Genomic DNA, 27,738 nt, shown 5'->3' with positions numbered 1-27,738 from the left:
TTCTTCTATTTTGACAGGGCAGGCAGGGTTACAATGAGAGTGATTAGAAACTGATTCTCAGGAGCTTCTATAAAGTGTCATATAAGGGGTTTGAATGAAACGGAGGAGTGTTTAGCGAACTGAGGAATAGGTAAGAAGCTGTCTCACCCTCTGGGACTCAGTGAGGAGATATCACTGAGTCATGACGGAATCTCAACCTAAGTCAAAACTGCCGTCCTCTCAATCTGATCCATGCATAATGGTGATGTTGAGCCTGTCTAGCCAGGCCAATCATTTCCATTGAATTGTAAAAACCTTCTCATTCCCTTGGAGGGGTGTTATATCTGGTTGGGTGTTTTGGTAAAGTGGCTCTGTGATTTGGTGAAATGACTGCTCTAAACTCACGGTCCCTAGTCTCTCAGAGAATTGTACGTGAACACTGTCTCCATGGGAACACTAGCTGGGACAATGCTCTACTTTGTTCACACAGACAGCTCTGTTTGTGGTGGAATCCATCAATTCTACTCTCTGAATAAAAGAACCAGAGTGAAAAAATACAGGGAGATTCTTGGATGTCAGTGATGTTCGGTATTCTAGTGTTGTTATATGTGTGACTGTGTGTTTCTGTAGTGGATGTGTTGTGTTTTCTCTCAGTGTGAGTGAGACTATCTGTGTTGTGTAGTGAGGGTGTAATTCTGGTGGCCTTCAGGCTGCTTGTCTTAGTGACCAGTATCTTTTCAGTTTGATAACCTAAATCGTATTGGATGTGACCTTAATAGGGTAGAGAAACTGCCCTAAAGATAGGCACAACCTACCTAATGTAGAGCCAGGAAACAGTAGTCAAAGTTTCTAGAAAAAGCTTACATACTCGGCTATTATAACCACCTTAAATATTGAATATATAGTTATATTTTAATATATGTATATAAGAGAACACTGTTTTTAATTAATTTTCTTTGATCTAAAAAAAATTCACCAATTCAAAATGCCCAAGTGTAAAAAAAAGTGACTACACTCTCTCCAGCAAGATAATGGGATAGTTCGTGGGGTAAACGTTTGGGGTTTAAATTGCACATATTTGTAGTTCATTTTAGATTTTAGATCATTTTGTTTCAGCAGTTTTTGTCATTATTTGCCTGAATTCAATCAAAGCACTCAGCACACATTCTCTGTCACATTCGTTAGACTGTCTCCCTCATCGAGGCCTCTACCCCCAACCCCAGAGACCAACTACCCAACGCACCTCTACTAATTCAATCCAGGCAAACATAGGGAAGGACTAGCATGTTGTGTAAAGAGAAAATAAAAACTCTACTAGTGTATTTGTTTGAAACTCTGACTTTGTGTATGTTTGTGTGTGTATGCATGTCTGATAGTGTATGTATGTATGTATGTATGTATGTATGTATGTATGTATGTATGTATGTATGTGTATTGGGCTGTGTATGGGTGTGTGTGCGTCAGAGAGAGAGACTCAGTCCAGGCCCATGTAGAGTGACGGTAACAGGGAGCTCAGTGGCGCTCCCTGCTGGCTGAAGGAGCTGGCGTGAGCTAGCAGCTCTCTCTCTCTCTCAGGCCTTGTGTTGCTTGCTGGTCTTGAAGGAGACCTGCAGCACGCGGTCTCCCAGGCGGTAACCGTTGAGACTAGCGATGGCCATGGCTGCCTCATCGTAGTTGGTCATGGTGACGAAGCCGAAGCCCTTACATTTGTTGGTGGTGAAGTCACGGATGACCTTGACATTTGTGACGGCGCCGAAGGGCCCGAACAGCTGCCACAGGACGCTTTCGTCAGCCTCTGGCGATAGGTTGTAGACGAAGATACACCAGCCGGCTCCGGTGGGCCCGGTTAGGTTGACTCCCGCAAGGCTGGTCATGCTGTCGATGGTGATGGGGGAGAACCTAGGAAGGAGAGATGGAGAACTACATTGGGTGTCATTCTGAAGTTCCACGCAGCAATCAGCTCTCTATAAACTGGCCATGTTTGTAGCTATGATATGCGCTGAAGGCTTTGTAGTCGGAGGGGCATGGAGTCTGTCTGGAGACCCAATCGATCTCCATCAACACTTTTTCTGCAGTGAGTAGATATATAAATATATGTGTGGGCAGGGCACCACAGTGGTTCCAGACTACCTGCTAACACAAAACAACACACTGTGTGCTTCTATGACACACAAACACCCACACTGCATATTTTAGTCATAGTCTCTGCTGACCAAAGCCTCTGCAAAAATTAGACACAGAAATCACAATATTGAACAAAACACAGAAACCTAGAGAGGGATGAAAGCAAATCCGAATCAAATCATAGGAAAATTGGAGCAAACAGAAGAAGAAGACGCAAACGCAATCTGGTATGTCCATGCTGGTGGAAAAAGGGACATTAAAGCAAAACCGAAACTGATAATGTTAGTTCATAAAGAAATACACATAAATCAGTTCCACTATGTAATCAAACCAAAATAAAGAACCAAATGATTATAAACAAAGCCATGCCAGAATACCCTGCTGTTAGAAAGCCCTAGACACTGCTTAGCATATTTAGATGTGTTATACTGTCTGAACTGGTTGTTACATAACTACTCAGTTTAATGGGCAATGTGATTAGGGAATTAGGGAATATTTTGATAATCTCTCAATTCAAGGTGAAGGCAGCAGGTGGTATTCCGGTCACTTTGTTTGAGGTTTGTTCTTAGGCATGGATGTATTTTTTTTAGTATATTTTGTTATTTTACAAAGTACACCTTTGGCATTTACCTCTTGACTCCGTAGCTGGCGTTTAGTAAATTGTCGAGTCTGCAACGCAAGAGGGAGAAATGAAGGGGGTGGAGACGTTAGTGGTGAGGTCTGAGAGGAGGAAGGCCTTTTAACATGCAGCTCCTGCTCCTCCACCAGCTTGCCTCCAGAGGGCGCCCTTCCCCTTCGCTGTACTGTAGAGGAGCCGTCTGTCTGTCTATCCCAACAGCAACCCATCACAGAGCCACTCACGGCCTAGCCCTAGCGAACCACAACAACGCACTATGCAAATCAGTTTGTTAGTGTGCAGATAAGTGTGTGTGTGTGTGTGTGTTGGAGATCTGCATTGTCTGATTCATTTAAATGTAATTTCTTCATCTTGTTTATTAGATACTATGTTATTTGACTGGTTTGGAGCACTTTGCTTTGCTTTCATTTGATTTGTGCTTTGATAAATTGGGGGTCTCTTACATTGGTTTTGTGCTGTTATTTGGATCTGGTCCCTTTCCAAATGGAGGGATGAGGCTGCAGTTTAAAAGAAAGTCAAGAAAAAAGAGAGAGAGGAAGATAGAATGAGCGAGCGCCGTAGTGCTCGTTCCAGCAGGACAGGTGTGTCGGGTCAGATGTCAGACAGGTCAGAGCAGGGATTGGGTGGTGGTGGGGGCAGTACCTGAAGCGCTGGGTCTGGTGGTGCAGTGGGCCAGTGTAGCGGCGGGCAGCGGTCTGGTACAGCTGGGTGAGCAGGGCCTGGCCTGTCTTCTGGCTGGGGTTGTTGGCGAACTTCACCGTGATGGGTTCGGCTGCGCCCAGGGGCTTCTGGCCATTCAGGCCCTTGATAGCCTCCTCCGCCTCGTTCCGCTTGTCAAACCGGATGAAGCCCACTCCTCGCGATATACCTGCTCCGGGGTCAGAAAGCAAGCTAATGTTAGCACCTGAGTGGTGAGAAGGAGGTGAGGCAGGGTGAGTCATGACTCTGACTTGGTCCAATGAGATGGGCAAGGTTAGAGTAGGGTTAAAGTTGGTTAGGGGGAGGTAGGTTAGAGTTGGTAAGGGTAAGCTAGGGTAGGTCAGGGGTATGTTAGAGTAGGTTAGGGTAATTAGGGTAGGTAAGGGGTACGTTAGAGTAGGGTTAGGGTAGGTCAGGGGTACATTATAGTAGGTTTAGGGTAGGTCGGGTACGTTAGAGTAGGGTTAGGGTAAGTTAGGGTAGGTCAGGGAACTTTAGAGTAGGGTTAGGGTAAGTTAGGGTAGGTCGGGGGTATGTTAGAGTAGGGTAATGGTAGGTTCGAGTAGGGGTCAGTTGTGCCAGAAGTGAGTTAAGGCTGTACCTGTAACCTGGTCCACTAGGATGCGGGAGGTGATGATGCGTCCGTACTGGGAGAACAGCTGCTCCATGTCCTTCTGGGTCATGGTCTTAGGCAGACCGCTCACATACAGGTTGGCATCACGGATAGATGCTGAGCTGGGCCGGGCGTACGATACCTACAGCACATCAAAGAAACACTAATTTTAACACTTATCACTGATTTAACACTGATATCAACACATTGTTATCATATCAAAGGTTTCCCATATCTTTACTGCACATAAAACCATATAGTAGTTACTCCTAGCAGTGCTTTGTGACTGATTGTGTCCACCATTGTGCAAAGTTGACATTAGTATTCTATGGTGAGACTATAGTGTGACTTAGATTGATTATGAAAATGTCTACATATTCATGTGTTGGCGTGTATGAAAGCCAGTGAGAGAGTATGATAGATAGTGAGAGTCTGTGCATTGTTGTGAGTGGTCTGTCTGTTTGTTTACCGGATGGAGGGAGAGGGAGCGAGTGTTGCCAGAGATAGGCTGATTTCCCCTCCCTCTCCTACCTCTTTCCTTTGTTTCTAGCCTCGAGGGAGAACAGCTCCACTGGCAACCAGCAAACAATATAAATACATCACAAGACAGCATCCCTGACTGTCAACTCACTAAAACATTCACTCCTTATTATATAAACACATACTCACATATACAAGTACAGTGTAACTTGAATGAATGTGTTTTAGATATAAATATGGGACATTTCTAGTGAGAGTGAACATTTAGATTGAGATATGCAGACAATATTGAGTATTATCATGCCTATGGATGTATTTGACCCAGAGTATAAGGTTGTACTCATTCTAAATGGTGCAGTGAGTGTGTAGGACTCCAGTATCGTGTATAGTGTATGTGGACAGGGTGTGTGATGCAGTGATTGGGGGGGGTGCTAAAGGAGGGAATGGGGGTAGCGGAGGCTACCCTATAATTAACCCTCTCCCTGTCTCTCCCACAGTACAGATGGTGCCTGTAACCCATATGGCCCCTAATCCTGTCATTGGCATTCTGCTCCCCAAGCTACCCCCTACCCTTTACTCCTCCTGCCACGGCCCTCCATCCCTCCATCTTACAATGCTTTCGTGGAAATATGACATTTGCTTGGTCATTGTTTTATGGCTGTATAATATTTATTGATTTTCAAAATAGCCCTTCTGATAATATCAACATCTTTAATTTTAACAATTGTAATAACAATATTAAGAACAACGTAAATAACAACCACAAAATGTATACATTTTCTGTAATTTATATCGGCCCAATTATATTGGTATTATAGTAGTAACAGTAGTAATAATGTTAATATTGCCCCCTAAATACAATATATGTGTATTTGTACAGTAATGTAACTAAAACATATTGTACAAATGATTAACAATATGATTTACCACCTGTCTGTATAACTCCAACAGCCCAACCCAGCTCCTGATGCTGTTGACTCTCTATGCCCCAGTCTTTCAGAAGTCCGATTTTAACTAAGCCTGCACTTTATCCCAATCTTTGATCTACTTTGATCAGGTGGGAGGAGGGGGGCGGAGGGACGGATGGAGTAGTGTTTAATCTGCCTCCCTCTCCTCCCTCCTCCTCCTCCCCCTCCCGCTCCTCCCTCCATCTCTTCCCCCCATCCATATTGGGGACAAAGAAGCCCCCTAATTAGGCCAGATTGGAGGCAGATGGGGGAGCCTGGACTGACCCCCGTGCCCCACAGTGAGACTCCCTGATTACATTTCCATCACAATCACCTCTGCATGCTGCTAGCCCCTTGCTTTCTGACCTCCACTCTCCCTCTCTCCTCCTCTCCCTCTCTCTTTTCTTCTTCTGCTCACTTCCTTTGTCCCTGCGACCCCTCCCTTCTGCCTCTCCCTCCTCCATTTATTTCCTCCTTCCCCTCTTGTCACGTCTGCCTCTCTCTCCACCTCCCTTTCTTTCAGTTGCTCCCTGCCTTTCTTCTGGTCTTCCGCAGCATATTGAAGCAGAGAAGGTAGCTTAGTGGTTAAGAGCGTTGTGCCAGTAACCGAAAAGTCGCTGGTTCTAATCCCCGAGCCGACTAGGTGAAAAATCTGTCAATGTGCCTTTGAGCAAGGCACTTGACCCTAATTGCTCCTGTAAGTCGCTCTGGATAAGAGCGTCTGCTAAATGACTTAAAATAAATAGAAGATGGAGAGTGGCACAGGTTGAAAAACAGGAAGGAGAGGTGCTCTTACCTTAATTGTTTTGGTCTGCAGTTTGAGACCGTTGAGTGTGTTGATGGCCTTGTCTGCGTCATTGGGATCCACATAGTTTACGAACCCATAGCCCAAACTCTGGCCTAAATCGTTAAAAACAGATATCGATAATGGTCCTTTAGAAACTGTTTTTGCACCAAAATAACTGTACCTACAGGTACATATACAGTATGTGATTATTTGTTATCCTCCAACTAGAAATAGATTTTGTTTGTCTGTCTATTCATCAACTGTACCTGCTGAAGCATCATGAATACCTGTAATCTTGTCTCGGACCAGTTTGCAGGATTCAATCTCTCCGATGCTACCGAACAGGCTCTTGAATTCCTCCTGGGTCATGTTCTGAGGCAGGTAGTTGACGATCAGGTTGGTCTTGCTGTCATCTGTGGCACCGTTGGTGCTGATCACTGGCCCGTTAGGCAGGCTGGTTCCGCTCGGACCGTTGGACACCTGGGTTTCCATGGTGCTGATTATCTGCTGAGGAAAATGAAGAATATAGAACCCTGTGTACAAATAATATACATCCGCAGTAATAACACACAGTGGAGTAACGGTGGGGTGTTGTTAGTAGGCCTGTAATATAGACTCATTGAATGAATGTCCGCTCTGTCATTGTCAGCTAGGGAAGAGGTCAGACATCAGCTGAGGGGATGGAAGGATGCGAGGCAGGGATAGCAGTAGGCTACACACAGACCCCTCTCTCCCCCTCCCCGTTTCCCCCCTCTCTCCTCCCCCACTCTTTCTCTCCCTCGCTGCCTCTGGCCCTGCAGATGTCACAGTCCCGTTTCCTCCTCCCATCCCCCAGCCTCCATCCATCCATCCATCCATCCATCCACAGGGTCAAACAGCATTACATCATTACAGGGTCCTATGTATTGGTGGTGGTGGGGCAGGTGGGGTAGGGGGCTGTGTGACGGGGAGGGTGACATGACAGACAAAAGAGAAAGTGACATTGTCAGATCTGCTCAGCCCTAACATCTCTGAAGGCTGTCATGTAGCGAGATGGAAAGTTTCAACCGAAAAAAGAAAGACTTGGGAAAATAAATGTGGGGTTTTAGTGTGCTCTCTTTCTTTTGTAAGTGCGTATTTGTGACTGACTCAAACTTGTTTGTGCGAGTGGATGGAATGAGTGAGTGTGTATTTGTGCCCACAGAGGTGTGTTGGTGTCATGTGTTGCTCTGGAATATACCATGTTGCTTAATTTGACCCACGGGGGATGGTCTTCATGGAACAGCTGTGTGTGCAGGTCAGAAACTAAACTTCCCTCTCTCCCTGCTCCATCTATTCTATTCATCCTCTCCTCCTTTTCACCATTCTGTCTAGAATAGAACTATCTTTTGACAGACTGTGTAAACAAGCTAGTACTAAGATGTTGTCCCTGTGTTACTGGCCTCATGGGCTCCACCCAAACTGATACAAATGTTAATTTTGGCTCCCTGTTCCAGTTCCTGGTATAGTGTACCTGGGATGTGTGGTTTAAATACGTACCATTATTCAAGCTGGTATCTGTGAGTCTGGCTGGCATGGTGACTGCAGGTCTCAGACTGGTGGGTGTTATGAGGCTTGCTAAGACGTCTACTGCCAAAGCTCCAGGGTTCTCACAGTGTAGCCTAAGCTTCTAGAGTTATTTTAGTAAGATACCAGCAGTTTCACTACTGTTTGTCTATTGTTTTGGTTATAGCCTATGTTTGTAATTTTCCCTTTTGCGTGGCAGGGTTTTCTTTTGATGTGTATCCATTCGTCTTAATGGAGTAGACTGAGTAGTGTTCCTTTCCCTGCTATGGACATATTACTCTAAAAGCATTCATTGCTTTGATGATATCCCCCAAGCCCTATTGTAGCTCTTAATGTCCTCCATCTTGTTTTCCCCCTTCGTGCTCATGCCCCTCTCTCTCTCTGTCTAACCTGATTTCTGCCTTGAGCTGTACCTTTAACCATGTTGCCCAGGTAACAGCGGCTTCAAGACTGTTGCTAATGGCTGGCTGACTGGCTGACTTTTGGTTGTGTGTGTGTGTGAGCGTGCGTGCGTTCTCTCTGCCTCTATCTTTCTGTCTGTGTGCGTGCACAGACAGAAAGATAGAGGCAGAGAGAACGATATAAATCCATCTCTGTTGGGCAGATATTGTTTTTCTCCATGTATTAATATTCGATGGCTTTGCGGAAGCAGAGAATATATTTAAGTCAAATTGACATTGACAGGGAGAGAACATCAGAGGGAGAGGAAGTAGGAGAGGGAAACGGAGTGAATTATGACAGCCTAAAAATAAAACACAGCAAACACACATATCTAAGCAGCACAAGAGAGCCGCTGCAAAGTAGACTAGCCATCCATCATACACATGTTATGGGCTTCTTTTGTCTAGACTAGAGCGGTAAGCTCTGCTGATCTAGAGACTGCTCAGGAACAGAACATGGAAAGAAGGCGCTACAATACCCAGTTAAAAGATCATCCTTCATGCATAATGGGACGAACAAATAGTCCACATGGGTATGATAAATAGATGAATAAAATGCATCTATCTACTATGTGTCGCCATGTAACACACAAACGTCTGAAACTAAAAGAAATATGAATATTTTCTGAATCTGCCCCAGAACTGACCAAATATTACAGCCCTTTGCACAAAGACACCGAATCCCAGCAAATTTGATTTGTCAACTGAAATAGACCTCAGTGTGGCAGGCCAGACATTCACAGTGACAAGTTCTAATGTTATATAATTCCCAGGCTCAGACTGGCCACAGAGACACAGAGGGAGAGACTGGCTGACACAAGCAACATCTAACATCACCCTGAGATCTCCATGCAAACATGCAGGAGGATTAAAAAAACAGAGTGCATTTAGGATGCTATAAATAGAACGAGTTGGAACATGTTAGCCTTTACAAAGAAATTAGGGGAAAATATAAACTACTTCCATAACAATATCCAAGTACTGATATGGCAAGGATGTAGGCAATAACCCATCTGGCCATAGATAAAGGGCCAACCAGCCCACCTCTGATTGGGATATATACAGCTGTGGAAAAAATTAAGAGACCACTGCAAGTTTTTCTTAAATCAGCATCTCTACATGTATGACAGCCATTCCATTCCAGTGTATGTTGAATTCCAACACAGGCACACCTCATTCTACTGCCATTCCATTCCAAATCTTATTTAACGAGGAAAAGTATAAAAACCACTGCTGTGGTCATCACTATACTCTTGCAATAGGACCAGCTAGATGGCAAAAACAGTGCTGATAGTACCTCAAAAGTAATATTAATCAAAAAATAACTATTGACCATGCCAAAAGAGTTGAAAAGGAACGTTTTGAGTGAGGAAAATAAGGGTTCAATTCTGGCTTTACTGGCAGAGGGATACAGTGAGCGTCAGGTTGCTTCCATCCTTAAAATTTCAAAGACGGCGGTTCATAAGAACAAGGTCAAGCAGCAGACATTGGGGACAACAAAGCTACAGACCGGCAGAGGGCGAAAACGACTCTCTACTGACCGGGATGACCGCCAACTCATTTGAATGTCACTCAACAACTGTAGGATGACATCAAGTGACCTACAAAAATAATGGCAAACGGCAGCTGGGGTGAAGTGCACGGCGAAGACGGTTTTAAAAAGGCTCCTAGGGGCAGGGCTGAAGTCATGCAAAGCTAGAAAAAAGCCCTTCATTGATGATAAGCAAAGAAGAGCCAGGCTGAGGTTTGCAAAAGACCATAAGGATTGGACCGTAGAGGACTGGAGTAAGGTCATCTTCTCTGATGAGTCCAATTTTCAGCTTTGCCCAACACCTGGTCGTCTAATGGTTAGACGGAGACCTGGAGAGGCCTACAAGCCACAGTGTCTCGCACCCACTGTGAAATTTGGTGGAGGATCGGTGATGATCTGGGGGTGCTTCAGCAAGGCTGGAATCGGGCAGATTTGTCTTTGTGAAGGACGCATGAATCAAGCCACATACAAGGTTGTCCTGGAAGAAAACTTGCTTCCTTTTGCTCTGACATTGTTCCCCAACTCTGAGGATTGGTTTTTCCAGCAGGACAATGCACCATGCCACACAGCCAGGTCAATCAAGGTGTGGATGGAGGACCACCAGATCAAGACCCTGTCATGGCCAGCCCAATCTCCAGACCTGAACCCCATTGAAAACTTCTGGAATGTGATCAAGAGGAAGATGGATGGTCACAAGCCATCAAACAAAGCCGAGCTGCTTGAATTTTTGTGCCAGGAGTGGCATAAAGTCACCCAACATCAATGTGAAAGACTGGTGGAGAGCATGCCAAGACCCATGAAAGCTGTGTTTGAAAATCAGGGTTATTCCACCAAATATTGATTTCTGAACTCTTCCTAAGTTAAAACATTAGTATTGTGTTGTTTAAAAATGAACGTTAACTTATTTTCTTTGCATTGTTCGAGGTCTGACAACACTGCATCTTTTTTGTTATTTTGACCAGTTTTCATTTTCTGCAAATAAATGCTCTAAATGACAATATTTTTATTTGGAATTTGGGAGAAATGTTGTCAGTAGTTTATAGAATAAAACAAAAATGTTAGTTTTACCCAAACACATACCTATAAATAGTAAAACCAGAGAAACTGATAATTTTGCAGTGGTCTCTTTGTTCTTTCTACAGCTGTATAGGCTAATTCTGTTTATTAATTATGTTGCTAATCATGATGAATGACAACAAAGAGAGTTACCACACACAAACGCATTAAACACACAACCTCCAACACGTTCAGATTTCTGCTGTTGGTTGGGCCAGCTCTTCCTGTCTCCGCAGTAGATGTGCCTTTCTTGTTCTATTTCTGGGACCTGAGAGATCTCCCTTAATATTTAATGGACTCCATCATCAGCATCACCTACACATGGACCCAGACTCGCACGCAAACAAGAGCCCAGAGCCCTACCTCCTCTCCTCTCTCTGCCTGCCGAGTGGAGTGAGCACAGCACACAGACCACCTACACTTGACAATGCTCAATTACAAAACACAGCAACATTACGTGACCCAAATGTAAATACGGATACTGGCAGCGTTGGCTTCTTCAAATTGGCTTTCTCCTTGTCTATATGCATGACTGCTGTTGCTTTCCTACAAATGGAAGGAGAAGACTTGTCCTAAGACAAGAAACAGCAGTCTGCCACATACAGTATTCAAGCCAGCTTTTGTCATGTCCCGATAAAGGTCAAAGCATGTGATGTGATTACCATTTATGGAAATCACTGTAATTGTATCAGCCAGAAGACTTGGGCTGGGCTCAGATGTAACTGAGATTCTCATGCTAGGCCTCGGATTGTTCCTAAGTGTACCAATGAGAATCAAACACTTGTTCATACATTGGAGTCAAGACCCCTGTCTACATTGTAAAAAGGGACTTGTCATTAGATTTTTCTGATAATGTCACATGTGCTTGGCATCTACTCTTTTCATGTTCAGAAACATTCCTAGCATTAAAAAAAACATTGCTTAGATTGTTATCCATAAATCAACCAATAAGAAAAAAAAACATTGTGGCAGTAATAAATAAATACAACAGATTCTCTCTTAGAAAAGAATGGGCGGTCACGAGGAGGCCTCTGCTGATCTACCCACTGAGATGGGGAACTATATTACTGCTACACACACTTCCTGTTAGTGCTACCACTGGTGACAACACAGTCATTCATGGGTGATGAGGTCACACTGTACTGGGAGGGTCATAGAAAATAATCTCTATCTCTGAGTGAGTTAAGGTAAGAGAGAGAATAAAAAAATGTTATTTCCTGTTGGCAACAACACCATCAGAAAATTCTAGGTTCTGAATATTTCATGTTATTTAGGAGTTGTTGGGTTCTCTTTTTCATGTGCAAACTCATCAGTAAAACACTATTGCAGACACTGTTGTACCACAATACAACACAACTAAAATGGTGGTGCATTAGTCTTATTTGAGTAACTCGAAAACGAGGAAATACATTTGAAAATCAAATTTCATGGAACCACCAAAGACAGGGGATTCACTAAGCTAAGGTTTAGCTCAAAAGAAAGGCCTCGATTTTCAAGGCTTTTTTTCTCTTTCTCACCCTTGTTTTTAAAATATACATCAATCATTCTTTTGGAAGGACTGAATCGCCAGTGAATTCTAGGCTGGGGTTGTAAATGGGCCTTCTAAATAACACAGATTACAGGATTATCATAAACAAAAGGCATTAGCCACACTCTCTACAGCTTAAAGGGATCATGGTGGCAGCTGTAAAACAACAGGGCAACACAAGTCACAGCCCAACACTCACAACCTTAGCCTACATACAGTCAGTAACTAACGCTCAGCACTAACACTCATTTTTAATAGGTCTATATATATATATATATATATATATATATATATATATATATATATATATATATTGTTTTCTTTCAATGTTATATTAGGAAAATTTGATATTTTAAAATAATTTCCCCGTTTGTCAATGAATTTTAAGACACAGACAAGCCATGTTGCGAATTCCCTGTGAGTGTGTGTGTAGCTTTCGTTGAAACCAGGGGCGCTATCCAGAGTGCTGAAGTAGGGAGTGGCTTTCAGGCGATTCCGTTTGAGGCCAGAATGCGTTGTCCAAGCCATCGAACCTTTTCTGTAACATTTCGAAATGCTTCATTCGCTTCTTTTCACGCATTTAAAAATGTTCGCATTTATATTACAGAACATCTTCTGCCCTAACCTTTTTTATTTTTATATATTTCATGAAAACAAGACATGTGCGCTCTGTAGGCATTCACAAACCCGAGCGCCTTTTTGCTGAATAAACGTATTGAAACAACCAAACAAAAGAGCCACCCGTTCCTCCTCTTCTCGCGCGCAGAGACTATGGCAGCTCTATGAATATTAATGTAAACAGTAGCGCTTTGTTTCATGGCCAGGGGCTGCAGGATGCTCCGGGAACAATGAACGCCACAATTGCCAGCACCATTTCGCTCCAGTAAGTCAGTCATAATAGGCCTAATAATAATAATAATAATGTACAACAAATATTTTTGGGACATAGAGGGAAAAATCAAATGAGGGCTATAAAATTATCTTCGCTCAGTTTAGTAGATATTTTCCTCATGCTGTATTATTTCCACGACCATGGCTGTCAATTACTTCAATTTATGAGGACAGTAGTAGGCTAAGCTATAGGCTATACCATGCATGGCTTACGTAACAACATGGCAATTGAGGTCTCGTATTCTTATGTAGGCCTACGAGTCTATTTCAGTTCCCTATAGGCCATCTTGAAGAAGTAAATATAGGCTATTTCTAAATAAATCCAAATCTATTTAGGCTACACCTGATTTTGCCCCCCAGTCATACTCCAAGGTGCATTGATTTTCTAGACAAAATAATTTGACAATACATGTAAATACAGTATACATCTTATATTATAAACTTATAGCGTCAGTTCTATTTAGGCTCGTTTACACTTGGTGGCCTCTGCTGTCCTTGTCCTTGAATCGCGTAAGCGCCTCGGGAAGGTTATCTGACTCAACTGTTTTATTTGCTTGGCACTGCGGTACAGGCATGGACAGGAGCTATAGGCCTACGTGCATGATGCTGACTGGGCTCTGGGCCTGCCTGTTAGCTCAGCTCTAAGGGCAAACACTGATTAAAACAAATAGGCTACTATTCAATAAGGACAACTGAAACATATTGAGGCTATAGGTCTAGTTAATTATCAAGTGGACTATTGATTGAAATAATTGCATTATTATGATCTCAAAGATTTAGGCCTTGCAAAATAAGTCTGCTCTTACTATATTATGTAGGCTACTAGACTTTATTTTGGGCCTACACGACCATCACAGTAGGCTACCAAGTCCCATGGAATGGTCATTCGATGTGATCATTTATGTTGGCCTATATTGTGTATAGTTTCTAAATGGCCGTATTTGTGTTTTTGGTTGCAACAAATTATTATATCCCCTTGGATATGGTAACAGCCTATTATTTAAAATAGAAAATGTGGTTCTACCTGCACCTGTCATTAAAATCTGTAAATTAAGACGATAGAATATAGGCATATAGCCTACTTGATAAATATATAGCCTTTTATATAAAGTATAAATATAGAGCATAAAAGGTGGTTATTTAATCATATTTTGCTTATTTAGCTTGCTCCTTGCATGCCAGTTTTCCTAAGCCATGAGAACAATACGACGGTAAATCATTCCACCTGCTGACAGGTATAAATTGGAGGCAGCGCCATTAAGTCAAGAGGAAAGGATGTTTGGAGAGATGAAAGCTTTGAGACCAATAGCCAGCGCGTGCCATCATTATGCGCTGGAGTCCAGCAGAGACACGCCCAATTCGGCCGTTGGCTATGAGCTAGGCTAATTTATCACTGCTAAGGCTACATAAACCCTTTTATCAAACAGGCGTGATTCAAATAGGCACTAGCTTTTGAAAAGAAGTGTTATGATGGATGGATAAAAATGTGCTTGTAAAAAAGAAAACGCCAGTCGCCATCCCTCTTTTCGCGGTCTCTGAAATGTCCATCCCATTTACTCCGTTGCATCGCAACGAGAACCATTAGGAATTTTGACTTGCCTGATTCAATCCAAACCAATGGATGCGTAATCTCTCTCCTCCCCCTCCCCCCTCCTGAGTGACTCGACCCTTTTTCTTTGCCTTGCTCTCGATGGGCCCTCAGCCTCCGAGGCATCATGTTTTGTCTCAGAAATCCGTCTCGAGCATCCTTGTGCTGTGCCAGGCAGCGCAGGCGGAGAAAGACATAACTCCCCCACTACTCTATCCGCCGCTCAGCAGCAGCAGCCGCAGCCGCACGCGGCCTCAACACCCTCAGCCCCCTACGCCCTTCCTTCTGTCTTTTTAGTACTTCTCTTTATTCCTGTGGAATTCCGTAACCTTCACTGCGCTGCATCGTTACCTTGTGCTTAAAATGTGTATACAAATAATGCAGCCATGGATTTTGATATAGCCTACTGGGCCTATGATAAACAAATATATGGTCCTCTATAAAATGGCAGAAGAAAGCATTTTGCTCTCCAGCGTCGAAGATGCAGGCAGGGATGGAGCCTCGCTCAGGCAGCCGTGGCGCATCGCTCAGCATGACATTACTAATTGCCAGCATCGATCGTTAATCTTGTCAAGACAATATCTCATAGCCGAGAGAGCAGTAGTATAAGCCTATTTAGGCCACTAAAGCTTATAAATATTGTATGTAATACATGTGTGTTTGTTTATACCAGTATTATAGCTTGCTAGACTATCATAGATAGCATATTATATCATATTCAATATGTGTGTATATATATAGGCCTATATATTAATTATGCATTCATGTATATATGTTTGTGTACAATACAATCAAGTGGAAAACAAAGGGTCTGCGCTCCAAACTGTAGCTGCTGCTACAACAACCACCATCCTTGCAAATAGAAGAGGAAAATGAGGCATACGTACAGTAACCATTCTTGACATACAATGAGAGTGATCTAGGTCCTTCTTGGTTTGGCAGGTCTTCAAGCCGTAGGTTGAGTCAATACTATGATCTGTAGTGTTTATATTAGCTGGCCTGTGTATTTACTGTAGAGAGGCCGTGTCCAAATCCAAAAGGAAAAAAAGAAAAAAGAAAAAAGCCAGTGTTCAGCAGGGGAATCTCAGCCCTTGGAGATTGGTAGGTGTCCTCTGTAGGGGGAAAATGAGGAGAAAGGGCTTTTCTTCAGGATGATGATGAGGGAGAGCTTTCTCTCCGAGTGGCGTGGGCGACGGTTCAGAAAAAAAGAGAAGCAGTGATCCCCAGCAGGGTGTGTCCAGGGGAGGGTGTTCTGGTTCGGCTGTGTTGTGTGTGTAATATTCCCAGCTCCTCTTGCAGTCTCCTTCTGTGCCTCTGCTGCAATGTTCTTCTTTTATGCGTCCTTCTGGCTGGCAGAGCTCGCTCCTGATTGGCTAATTGTGCAGGGAGGGTACTACACACGGCAGCCATTGCAATGCGCTCCTCTCCCATTATCCCCTTCAGGAGAGATCACCAGCCCCCCCCCCCCCTCTTTCTCCTCCTCCATCTCACTGCCCCCCTCCCTACATCCATCCATCCATCCCTCCACTCCCTCCTTCTCTCTGCCTTTCCTTTCTTCCTGCCTCCCCCTCTCCACATACACATGCAGAGCTGAGTGAATAGAGGCTCCACCTGCACTATCAGAACAGATGGGTGCAGCAGCAGAAGACAGCAGTTTTCTCTCTCCGTCTCTCTCTTTCCCTACTCTCTCTACATGTCCTTTCTTCATCCCTAATTTTCCCTCGTTTGAAGCTGTATTGGACAAAATCAGTGTTTTAGCTTTTCTCCTTGTGAAAAAAGGACTCTGTGTGTACACTCGCACAGAGAGTCTACCATTTTAATGCAGCCAATCACAGCACAAACAAACAAAAATGGCAAACCATTAAAATCGGGGCGTAATACGTGGCCAATAGCAAAGCAGGAAATCACCAAAGCTGACTAATTGGATGAATGAGGGATCCCTTCCTATTGGCTGTGTTTTCCTCTACTGTTCCAGTCTACTGTTCCAGTCTACTGTTCCAGTCTACTGTTCCAGTCATGTGCAGGGCAGATGGGGGACTAGTACTGAGTCAGGTGCAGACATGAGAATATTTGGATTTGGCTGCTGAATTGATCTGTGATTATATTCAATATATACTTCAGAGATGAAATATTATGATATCAGTTATGTTATGAAAATGAAAGATAGGCATGTTTTGTAAAGACAAAAACAGCACAGCCATGGCAGTGAAAGTGATAGACAGTAGAGTACTCAATGTTTCTGAAACATCCTCCTTTTGAGGAGTTGTCATCTCTCCATCCATCCCTCCCTCCTTCCTCCACAGCAGTGAGTGTGTGGTGAGTGAAGTGCTGACTGAGACAGACTGTTTGGTCTCATCTATAATGCATCCTCTGCCCCGGGACATGATGTGTGACAAATGACCTATTTCTGCACAGACCCCCATAGGGCCTTGACCTGAGGGTGCGTGTGTAGCTGCATTTGTGTGTTCTGTGTGTGTGTGTGTGTGTGTGTGGGGTGGGGGGTGTGGGGGGGGGGGTTGTATTTGTGGGTATATACATAGTGGGTTGTTGTTATTCAAGGGTTATTATGTGTGAGTGTATTTTTGTATATGTAAAATGAGTACTTATATGTTTAGTGTGTTTGTGTATGAGGTTAGAGTGTGTGTGCATGGTGTTGCATGAGGTGACTCTCCCACAACAATGGTGTGTTTTCCTGCCTTCCTCTCAGACTGACCTTGATGTGTCCTTAGATGTCTCCGCCTTGAATAAATTATGGGGGAAGCAGGAGGGGGATGGGATGATTATTGGCATTGACTGTGCAGGTAGCAGGCATCTGCATTTAATCTGTGGATGCTATTTCTGACATGGATGTATTCTGGAGGACAGTAGTGGTGCCCATATAAGGATATCTATCCATTTGTATCACTATGTGTGTTTCAATATTCTCACATTTGCATACATAAAACAAACATGCTTGTATAAGAGGCGGACATTATGGAGTGTGTAGGCGATAAAATCTGGGACTGTGTGTGTGTGTGCGTGTGCATGTTTGTGTGCAAGTGTGAGTGATAATGCCCTATGCAGCTACAGTATGGCAAGATGTTTACGATGTGCTTATAGATGTGTAATGTATGTTCGATATGCCTATATACATTTAGCCTAGATACTGAAGTTAATGTAAATGTAATGTAAACAGTGTTGTCAGCAATACTACTTTCCAGTTGTAGGCCATAGTATTTGTGGGTTTCAGGTTAAACGTGAGCATGGTTCTGGGGTGAACACAACAGAACTAGAGTAAAGCTGGCTGCTCTAGGCTGATCTTAGCTGCTCCACTGGGTTGAAATAGATGCTAATTCACCACATTATTGTATTGTAGCTTCCTGCTCTTTTGGCTCTCCCTCTCTCTCTGTTTGTTCCACTCCCTCCATCCCTCCCTCCCTCTCTCTCTTCCTGTACCTCTCTTCCTCTCTCTGCCCTTGTCCTGCAGCTCTCTCCCCCAGCCCAGTCAGTTTGTGAATGTGGGCCCTGTCTGATATTTTACATAATTGCCTTACATAAGTATCCAGCTCAGCTCAGAGCTTGGATGATATTAGCGGAGATGAATATTGCATGAGGAAAGCACTCGTTAAGCGTTAATAAGAGGAGAGAGATGGGCCCCGCTGTCAGTCTGTCTTAACCCCGCCCTCACTGTTCACTGTTCTGTCAAGCACTGACTCAATTCAGTCTGTACTGTACGTGTTTGTGTCTGTCTGTGTGTGTGTGAGAGAGAGAGAGATAAAGTGTGTGTGTGTGTGTGTGGTTGTGAACGTGTGTCTGTCTTTCTGTGTGAAAGTGTGTGTGTAGCCTATGTACTGTATGTGAGTGTCTGCTAGAGAGGCAGATTTTGTCATTAGGTGCTTGTGTGTTGTGTTTTCTTCTTTGTTTGCTGAATAAAAGCGGCTCTTCTGACACAAAGGCGCCCAGGTCTTTTAACTGACTGCAGCCCCTGGCACTTGCAGTTCACACTTAGTGTGAATAAACAGGCTTAATTGCGGTCCCTCATTAGAAGGCCCTGGTTGGCAGCAGGGCAGGCTGCAGCTGAATCCTCCCTGTGGGTAGGTGGAGAGGGCACCTCAAGCACCTATTGTACATCTCTCTGAATTAAACGATCAAGCATCGCTTTTAGCCTGAAAACCTTTTGTTGTTATACTGATTATTTTCTTATTTCTAGGGGCCCTTCCCTCCAGTGGAGGTGATTAGGAACCCTGTTGCATGGGTTGGGATTCTGAAGGGGCCCTCTGGCATTCTATTGTTCTAACTCATATAGCTGGCTTAGTGTGTTGATTTGATTTTCTGTCTGCAGAAACCGTATGGAATGCATATTTGGTGGCACTGGGAGAAATGTATGCATTTTGAGCAGCTTATTATTATTATTATTTTTTTTTTAAAATTATTATTATTATTATTTTTTGGGGGGGGGGAATGGATCAGCTTAATATTGCAGATAGATTGTATCTTCTATCAATGTAATTGTCTGCGTCACTTCCAATCCCCCATGTTTATTTTTATTTTTTATATATTCCCCTTTATTACTTTTCAACCCCACCATCCTTTCCCTACTTGGAGTAAATTAGTGAACAACAACGTCCAGGCCTCTACTTCCGGTCTATACTTACTATCTACACCTTATGGACAGAGTTAATTTTACAATAATTCTATATATATATATATATATATTTATTTATTTTTTTGCTCCTGAACTTCTTCTACTCTCAACCTCTCCGATCATTTTCATGATGTCCATCCGGTTTGCTTCTAAATGCCATATCTTTCTAACTGTGCTCTTTCCCAAAAGCTCCCAACATACAACCTATATACTTATTATGGACACAGTATGCTTACATTATTAGCTATCTTTGTTATTATTTGTTGTTATTTGTTATTAGTCCCATCCTTCAACTCTATTCAATACCTCCCATCTATCTCTTAACACCATCCATATAGGATTTCTATTTGCCATATATATTTCAACCGTACTGTGATGTTTTACAAAAGTTCTGAACCTTTCTATTCTCATTGCTTCTACAGATTATAATTTAAATTGAAAGATTCTAATTTTTGAATCCGGTGTCGTTTTGCGTGTCAGTTCATAAACACTATGCCATGGGATCGGTACGTCAAAGATCTCTTCCCAACTATTTTGCAATCTATATGGGACGGCTGTCAATCCTTTGGTCCTTAAGTGAAACTGATATACTTTTTTATTTATCACAGTTTTCCTTAACCAATTATGTTCTTTAATGCAAGGCCGACAGACAAGTTCCTTACTTTCTCCCCCTTCAACTTTCCTCTTCCACTTTTGCGGTAAGGCTGCAATTATTTGGTTGTAATTTTGGGTAGAGCAGACATTTCCATATGTTTTTGTTAGCTGCATGTGCAACATAACTCCACCAGTCCTACCGATGATATCATTTACGAAGATTATACCTTTTTTAAACATTCTGTCAAAAAATAAAGTTTTTTTGTCAATTAGTATATTTGAATTTAACCACAATATTTGTTGCATTATTTGTTCTGTCGTTTCTGGAGGATTAAATTGAAATTGCAACCAACTTTCTATGGCTTGTTTTAGAAATAGTGACATTTGGGAGATTATTTCCTTTTCAAATAACTGAAAGTGAGAGGTTGTAATCTGAATAAAGGGAAAAAGGCCTTTCTTGAACAGTGGGTGAGACAATCTTACTAATTTGCTTGAGAACCAGTTCGGATTTAAGTATAACTTTTGGATGACTGAAGATTTTTGTGATAGGTCTAATGCTTTAATATTTAATAATTTCTGTCCTCCGAATTCATATTCATTATATAAATATGCTCTTTTAATTTTGTCTGGCTTGCCGTTCCAAATAAAATTGAATATTTTTTTCTCATATAATTTAAAAAACTGTTTGCTAGGCGTAGGCAAGACCATAAGCAAATAGGTAAACTGGGATAATACTAAAGAGTTAATCAGGGTGATTTTTCCACAAATTGACAGGTATTTTCCTTTCCATGGTAGTAAGATCTTATCTATTTTTGCTAACTTTCTATTAAAATTTATTGAAGTGAGATCATTTATTTCCTTTGGGATATGTATTCCGAGTATATCCACATCACCATCAGACCATTTTATTGGTAAACTACATGGTAATGTAAAAATTTTATTTTTTAGTGATCCAATACGTAATATAGTACATTTGTCATAATTTGGTTTTAATCCAGAGAGGTTAGAAAATGTATCTAGATCCTCTATGAGGCTGTGGAGGGATTCTAGTTGTGGATCTAAAAGAAAACATGAATCATCTGCGTACAATGACACCTTTGTTTTTAAGCCCTGTATTTCTAATCCTCTGATATTATTATTGGATCTGATTTTAATAGCTAACATCTCGATGGCCACAATAAATAGATATGCCGATAGTGGACAACCTTGTTTCACTCCTCTTGACAGTTTAAAACTTTCTGAGAAATAGCCATTATTTACTATTTTACACCTAGGGTTACTATACATGATTTTGACCCATTTTATAAGAGATTCTCCAAAATTGAAATGCTCCAGGCATTTATATATAAATCCCAGTCGAACTTTATCAAATGCCTTTTCGAAGTCTGCCTTTTTTGAGCAGCTTATTAATATATATGTAAAGTTCACAGATTCTGAAATACAATATTCATGTGATATAGATCAATTTCTCTCTTAGGTGGTGAAAATTGAATGCTGTAGTCTTTCTGCATTCGTATGAGATACAATTCTATATTTTTTATTTTTGCATCAATTTCATAGAAGAAAACCTGAAGGCTAGTTCAGCTATTAACGTTTTAGATTGATCATTTCATGGCACTCCTATTAATTGAATAATTTAGACTCTTCTCTTTTCATGTCAGGTATGTCCAATGAGTGAAGCACTCTTATTCACATTCAAGTGCTGGGCCCCAAATGATATGAGGCTTAGATAAGCCAGTGTTAAGATTCATTGAAAATATGTACTTGTGAGTAAACAATGACCATTCTAATTCGGTATCCACATCACACTCCTATCAACCATACATGGAATTGCAAGAACAGGCACTACTACAGTGCATCAGCACACTCATGATAACTGTTGCTAGTTGCAAATGAGAAAATTATCATAAATAACAACAATTAGAAATGATAAAGGTGCTGTGCAAAATGCCTACATGGGGATATCAAATGTTAGTTTTTTAATATAAGTTGGTGATTGTTTTGTAGTTGATAAATGTCCAAAGCTTTTAGCAGTGTTCTACTAACTGAGAAACATCCCAGTACTTTGTTTCAACAGAATCATGGAATCTGGCCTGCGAATGGGCTCAGTTTCACATGATAATGGCAATGACATTAATGACAGAACAACCAGACGTCTGAATCAACTGTGAATTAAGTTCATAATGTGCTCACTTCCTGTACTAGTATTACATCACAAGATATCACAATACACGTTACACGTTGATTCAATTATCAACCCTTGGTTGCCTTATGACGCTGTAGTATGTATTAATGGATGCATGTATGAGTCTGTTTTGTGTGTGTTTGCGCGTGCCTGTCTGTGTGTGTTTGGGGGATGGATAGTGATGGAGCAGAGAGCCTCAGGTTAATAGTGGTCTCTCTACTGGGGTGAGCTCTGGGTGATGCAGGGTTTCATGATAACAGGGCTGAGGGGGTTACTGCTTTTAGGAATGGATCCACAATTAAATCAGCCCCTCTTTGAAATTACATTTGTTGATAATGGCCATTGGCCTAATTCAACCCCCACATGTATTATTTTGCATTTCTCTTGGGCTCTCTCTCTCCCTTTCTTCATCTCTCTTTCTCACTCTCTCACACAATCTCTCTCTCTCTCTCTCTCTCTCTCTCTCTCTCTCTCTCTCTCTCTCTCTCTCTCTCTCTCTCTCTCTCTCTCTCTCTCTCTCTCTCTCTCTCCGGCTAGTTCTCTCCCTCTGTCTGTCTCAATGTGTTGTCTCTGGGCTATTATTAGAGTAGACTGGCTGGTGGGAGGAAGACTGAACTTAGATGCCTCTTGTCATCTTTTTACTTATTGATTATATTCTGCTTTCCATGCTTCTGGATGAATGTGTGTGTGTGTGTGTGTGTGTGCGCGTGTGCGTGTGTGTGCGTGATTGATTGTGTGATTGTGTGATTGTGTGTGTTTTAGTTCAAGCCTGAGTGTTAATGTATTGTATCCTTCTGTGTTAATGTAGGCCATAGGTGTATAACATGTACTGTAAGTGCATTATATTTTTTCATGCCGTAGGAGTGTATACAGTCTACATTAATTGTGAATGTGCACACCCATTATATGTTCAAAAAGTCATTGTGCATTGTGTATTTCTTTGTGTGTGTGTGTGTGTGGGGGGGGGATGAGTGCGACCACCCTTTCTGGTAAGGAACATGTTTTACTCTAAACCTCGTTAAATATAGATGGTTATTCATCTTCCATCCCGACCCGTCTGCCTTGGTATCCAGGGAGAAAACCTTCAATACACACAGCTCTTAGACAATCTCTCTCTTTCCTTCTTCTCCCTTTCCCTCTCTCTTTTCTCTGTCTTATCTGTCACATACAAACACCATCACTAAGACACAAAACTAAATGCAATAAGCGCAAGAGTGTGGGTGTTTCTTCAGCTCATTGTTATTCATATTGTGTGACAGTTCTGACTTTGAAGGCCCAGTGCAGTCAAAATTCTGTTTTTTATGATATTGTACAACAGCTGATGAAACTAACACTGTAAAAGTGTGAAAAAGTCAGTGTTATTTCCTGATAGTTGCTGGTTGAAAATACAATCTACACAGGATCTTCTAATCAGCAGGTTTGCATGGGTGGGGAATTTGGGCTTTCCATGGTGACCATGCGGTAAATTGGTTAATAGCCCAATAACAAAGAGAGTTCCAAACCTCTCTGTCAATGACAGTGTAATGAATACTCAGGGAGAAAAAGGTGTAGATTCACGCGCAGAGCGTGGCAGGTGTTTATTACGCCTTCGCAGAAGGCAGGAATCGTGGTCACAGGCAGGCAATGGTCATACACAGGTAGGCAAACAAAACTAGGACTGAAGGCTAAAACGGGTTCTCACGAACGAGCTAGGAAAAGGCTTAGTAGAGTCAAAACTAACAATACCTCACAAGGCACTAACAGAATGAACTGAACTAAATAAGGAGCTGATGAGACCAGGTGAGTAACTAACACAGGTGAATTCAATGAACAAAAATGAAAGACAGGGCTACGTTCAAGAACACAAAGAAACAGGGCTACGTTCAAGAACACAAGGTTGACTAAGAAAATCAATACAGAACCATACAGACAGCTAGTTTTCAGTTCCCCCCTCCCCACTCAAACTACTCCCAGACAGTCCTAGCTAAATTCTTGCTTGAGAAATAGTAATTAGTGATTTTTGCCCATTTTAATGGAAATCTATTACAGTAAGGTACATAATTGTTACCCAGAAATTATTTGATATTGATATAAAAACAACTGCATTGGGCCTTTCAAAAAAGTGTAATAATTTAAAACACTTGTTTTCACTGTCTCAAATGTTCTCCCTCCACTGTTTCTAATGGAAGTCGTAACATGACTTTGGTCTAAATAGGATTTAATGAAAGAGAGAAAATAGAACTCCAAAATAGACGCCACAGTCAGTCTGAGAAGAAATACGATCATGATTCTTCGATGTCCATGCTCTTCAACAGCACCCCCATGGTATTCTCTTCCCCCTCTCCATCTTCCACCTTTTCCTTCTCTTTCTCCTCTCATCAGTCCCTCTCCATCCCTCTCTCCCACGCCGATCTCCCCAGCTCCAGTAATAGGAGACTTGAAATCAATAGCACATTAGTCTGGCCGGAAACTCCACTGGAATTAAATATGAATGACTGAGATTGCGGCTCTAGCTACCTGCTACTGGGAGAGAGAGCGAGCGAGAGAGGCATATGGCCCATGGGGGATATGGGGTTTAGCTGAGTTCTCTCCATACAGACCCATTCTGCTAGCCAGCCCCATACTGAAATTACTGGGGTGTCTGTTGTCTTGTTTGGTTGAGAAGCAATGTGCAGTGATTTGTTGTTGTTGTTGTTTACTAGGATCTCTTTCAGCCCATCATAGGCTAATCATTAAAGTGACATACATTTTTGTACCAATATTGTTTAGGATGGTCATTTAGTGCTCTGTACTGAACAAGGGCTTTGGCATAGTTGGACAGAGTGAACAGTAAAAGGGCATGTCACAAAGAGGCGACGGCTAAGGAAGCAGGAAGAATCCGCCAGCCCCGCCCATCCTCCCGTATCAGAGGCAGCGGAGGCAACAGCCCCATTTAAATATGAAAGAGCCCTGTTTAGTTATGAACAGATTGCATCTTACATTTTCAACATTACCTCTGAGTACAATGTGCTCTCCTTTCATCAAGCTTTCACATCCATTCTGTGCACTCTCCTAGAAACACTCTCCATATATTTCCTTATTGTGTCGAGCACCATTTGAATTCCCTAATTTAATATTGTGAAATTAAATTAGTTCCTTTTGCACAGAATGTCTAGATTGTTGACTATGGAAAGCGTATTATGTGTGGGTGTAAGGTGCAGCTTGCTGGGTGGATGGATACACTAGAGGTAGGGTGTGGTTAGGCAGAAGCAGACAGAGTGTCTGCTGGGTATACTGTAGGGGATTGGGGGAGCCGTTGCCCCCAGTCAACTAATGCTCTGTGATCATCTAAAGGTAGATGTTTTTAGGAAGTGTATTTTATCCCATCAGAGATGAAGCAGTTGGTTTGTGACAGATGGAGTGATATTGTTCCCCTGTACGGCCCATAAGTACAACCCCTCCCTCTCTCTCTCTATGACAGATGTAGGGGGGGAACACAGCCCACTTCTCTTTTCTTTACATTGATTTGGGTGCTTGAACCCTTAGGGACTGGGAGTGGGTGGTGGTAATGGGGATGGGGGTTTAGTCATTTCCTGCTAGTCAGAGAAAATAATCTATAGAGGGTACAGTCGAGGGAATCATAAACACATGCATACATTATACTGTATCACAATCTGCATGTCCTCCACCATGAAACACACTTCAACAAGGCTGGCTTGTGGTAGGCATTATTGGGGGTGGAACTGTGGATATCCACATAAATCTTGGTTAGTGTGACAGCGATGCAAGCAGCCATGCATGTAATGAAGGCAGGAGAAAGTGGAGCCTCTACTGCTGCTGCTCAGATTGGTGCTTTTGACGCCTCAACACCAACCAACATATACTGAAGGCTACACTACAGCTCTAGGTAGTTGGACATATTCTGTACCCTCTGTGTTTATACTGAGTACTAGTGCACTGCATTTTGAAATAATTTAGCTAGCATCATGATTTACTTTGTTAAATGGCTCTCTGTCTATTAGCCAAATCTGCTGAGTGGGAGTACAGAAGTGGAGGGATGTGTACTGGCAACTGGAGGATATAGATTTCTGTATTCTACAGTAATTAACCAGATTTGAAAGGATTTTAGCAGTGATTACCCCCCCGTCCCCCCGTCCAGTGGGGGTGACAGATGCGGCCTAGTGCTGCACCTCTCCTCTAGCTCCCTGGAGGGGAAAGGGTCGCTCCAGGGGTAGAGGTTAGCACAAACACTCTCCTGAAGATGCAACGTGTTGATGCCTTTCGAGCCACATAATCAAATAAGCATCTGCCTGCCCCTCAGTAGAGGACAGCAAGAGATACTACTGCATATTAGCTTTAACATGATTGATTATAGCTATTGTCATGTTGGGTAATTCCTTCATCATCAGTGTTAAGCTTGTGAAGGTGATTGCGAACCTTATACCATTATGTCATCCTTGGTAACACTTTACTTATAGTCAACAGGTGTAATGCTTTATTACTTGTTATAGACATGTGAGCCTATATAGTGTCTTATTTTGCATAATTTATTTGAATTTTTTGTTTATTGCTTTAGTTTCATACATGTAGTCAATCATACAGAATCTCTGTATATTGATAAAACCTCTTATCGTCTCTCTTTTTAGCATGTAATTTACGCATGTTTGTTTTCCTGCCCCGACGTGTGGGTTGCTAAATTGTGAGAGCTTTCATATGCAAAAACACTAGAGGTTTGTTCTTCCTTTTCCCTCCCTCAGCACTTAATATCATAAAAGCCTTTTTATGGCTGCTGAAGTAATGTCCTGGAGCTGGGCCACAGTGAGCAAGTGGCTAATGATTTTAATGGGACCCCCCCCCCCTGGGCCGATAGGGAGAGGTAGAGGGGAGGGGGTGGAGAGGGGTCGTGCTCTGGGCATGGGCACGTGGTGGGCGAGCAGGTGGATGACGGGCAGCTGAGGAGTGGATTCTGGGGGGGGAGGGGAGGTGACATCCATTTTGGAGGACTTTTGGGGTTGCGAGAAACCCCTGAAATAAAAGCTAAGCCCATCTGGAAGTGAGGTGGGGGCTGTTGTGTGAAAGAGATCTAGTGGGTGGTGTCTGACACTCTCTCTTTTGTTCTTTGGTAATGCAGCAGGGCTGGAAGGGGTGGGGGGCTCTCTCGGCTGTGGGGGAGGGGCAGCAACTCAAACAATAGTGCCGGTCTAGGAATTGAAAGCCTTCGATGAACAGAGGAGGGCTAAGGAGAGAACAGAAGGAGGCTAGAGAGGTGAGGATGGAAGAAAAGATCAGGAGTAGGTACTGTCCACTTATAGTATTAATCAGTGCTATACGAACAAACACAATGCAAGGGCACCACAATGTCACTGCCAAACAGACGAGCGCTTCATTAAATTGTTGATTATTTGTGTATTTGTATTGTATTTGCTAGACATTCTACTGCAGTGTTGGAGCTAGTAACATAAGCATTTCACTGCACCTGCTATAACACCTGCAAATCTGTGCACGCGAATAATAAACTTTGATTTGATTGGA

General features: G+C 42.5%; 1 protein-coding gene across 1 annotated transcript; it reads right to left on the bottom strand.

The window, feature by feature from the left end:
• Positions 1 to 1,550: 1,550 nt before the first annotated feature.
• Positions 1,551 to 27,200, bottom strand: LOC311103895 (ELAV-like protein 3; the record flags this gene model as incomplete). Its single annotated transcript, XM_084145525.1, has 8 exons — positions 1,551 to 1,899; positions 2,734 to 2,772; positions 3,184 to 3,237; positions 3,383 to 3,644; positions 4,041 to 4,194; positions 6,276 to 6,379; positions 6,554 to 6,770; positions 27,114 to 27,200. 8 exons carry the CDS (start codon positions 27,198 to 27,200, stop codon positions 1,551 to 1,553), a joined length of 1,266 nt encoding a protein of 421 aa, XP_084001651.1.
• Positions 27,201 to 27,738: the final 538 nt, after the last annotated feature.

The sequence above is a fragment of the Coregonus lavaretus genome (genome assembly GCF_964263955.1).
Source record: "Coregonus lavaretus genome assembly, chromosome: 28".
NCBI lineage: Eukaryota > Metazoa > Chordata > Actinopteri > Salmoniformes > Salmonidae > Coregonus > Coregonus lavaretus.
Note: the sequence above shows the minus strand (reverse complement) of the source record. Positions and strands in the feature narration are given on the sequence as shown.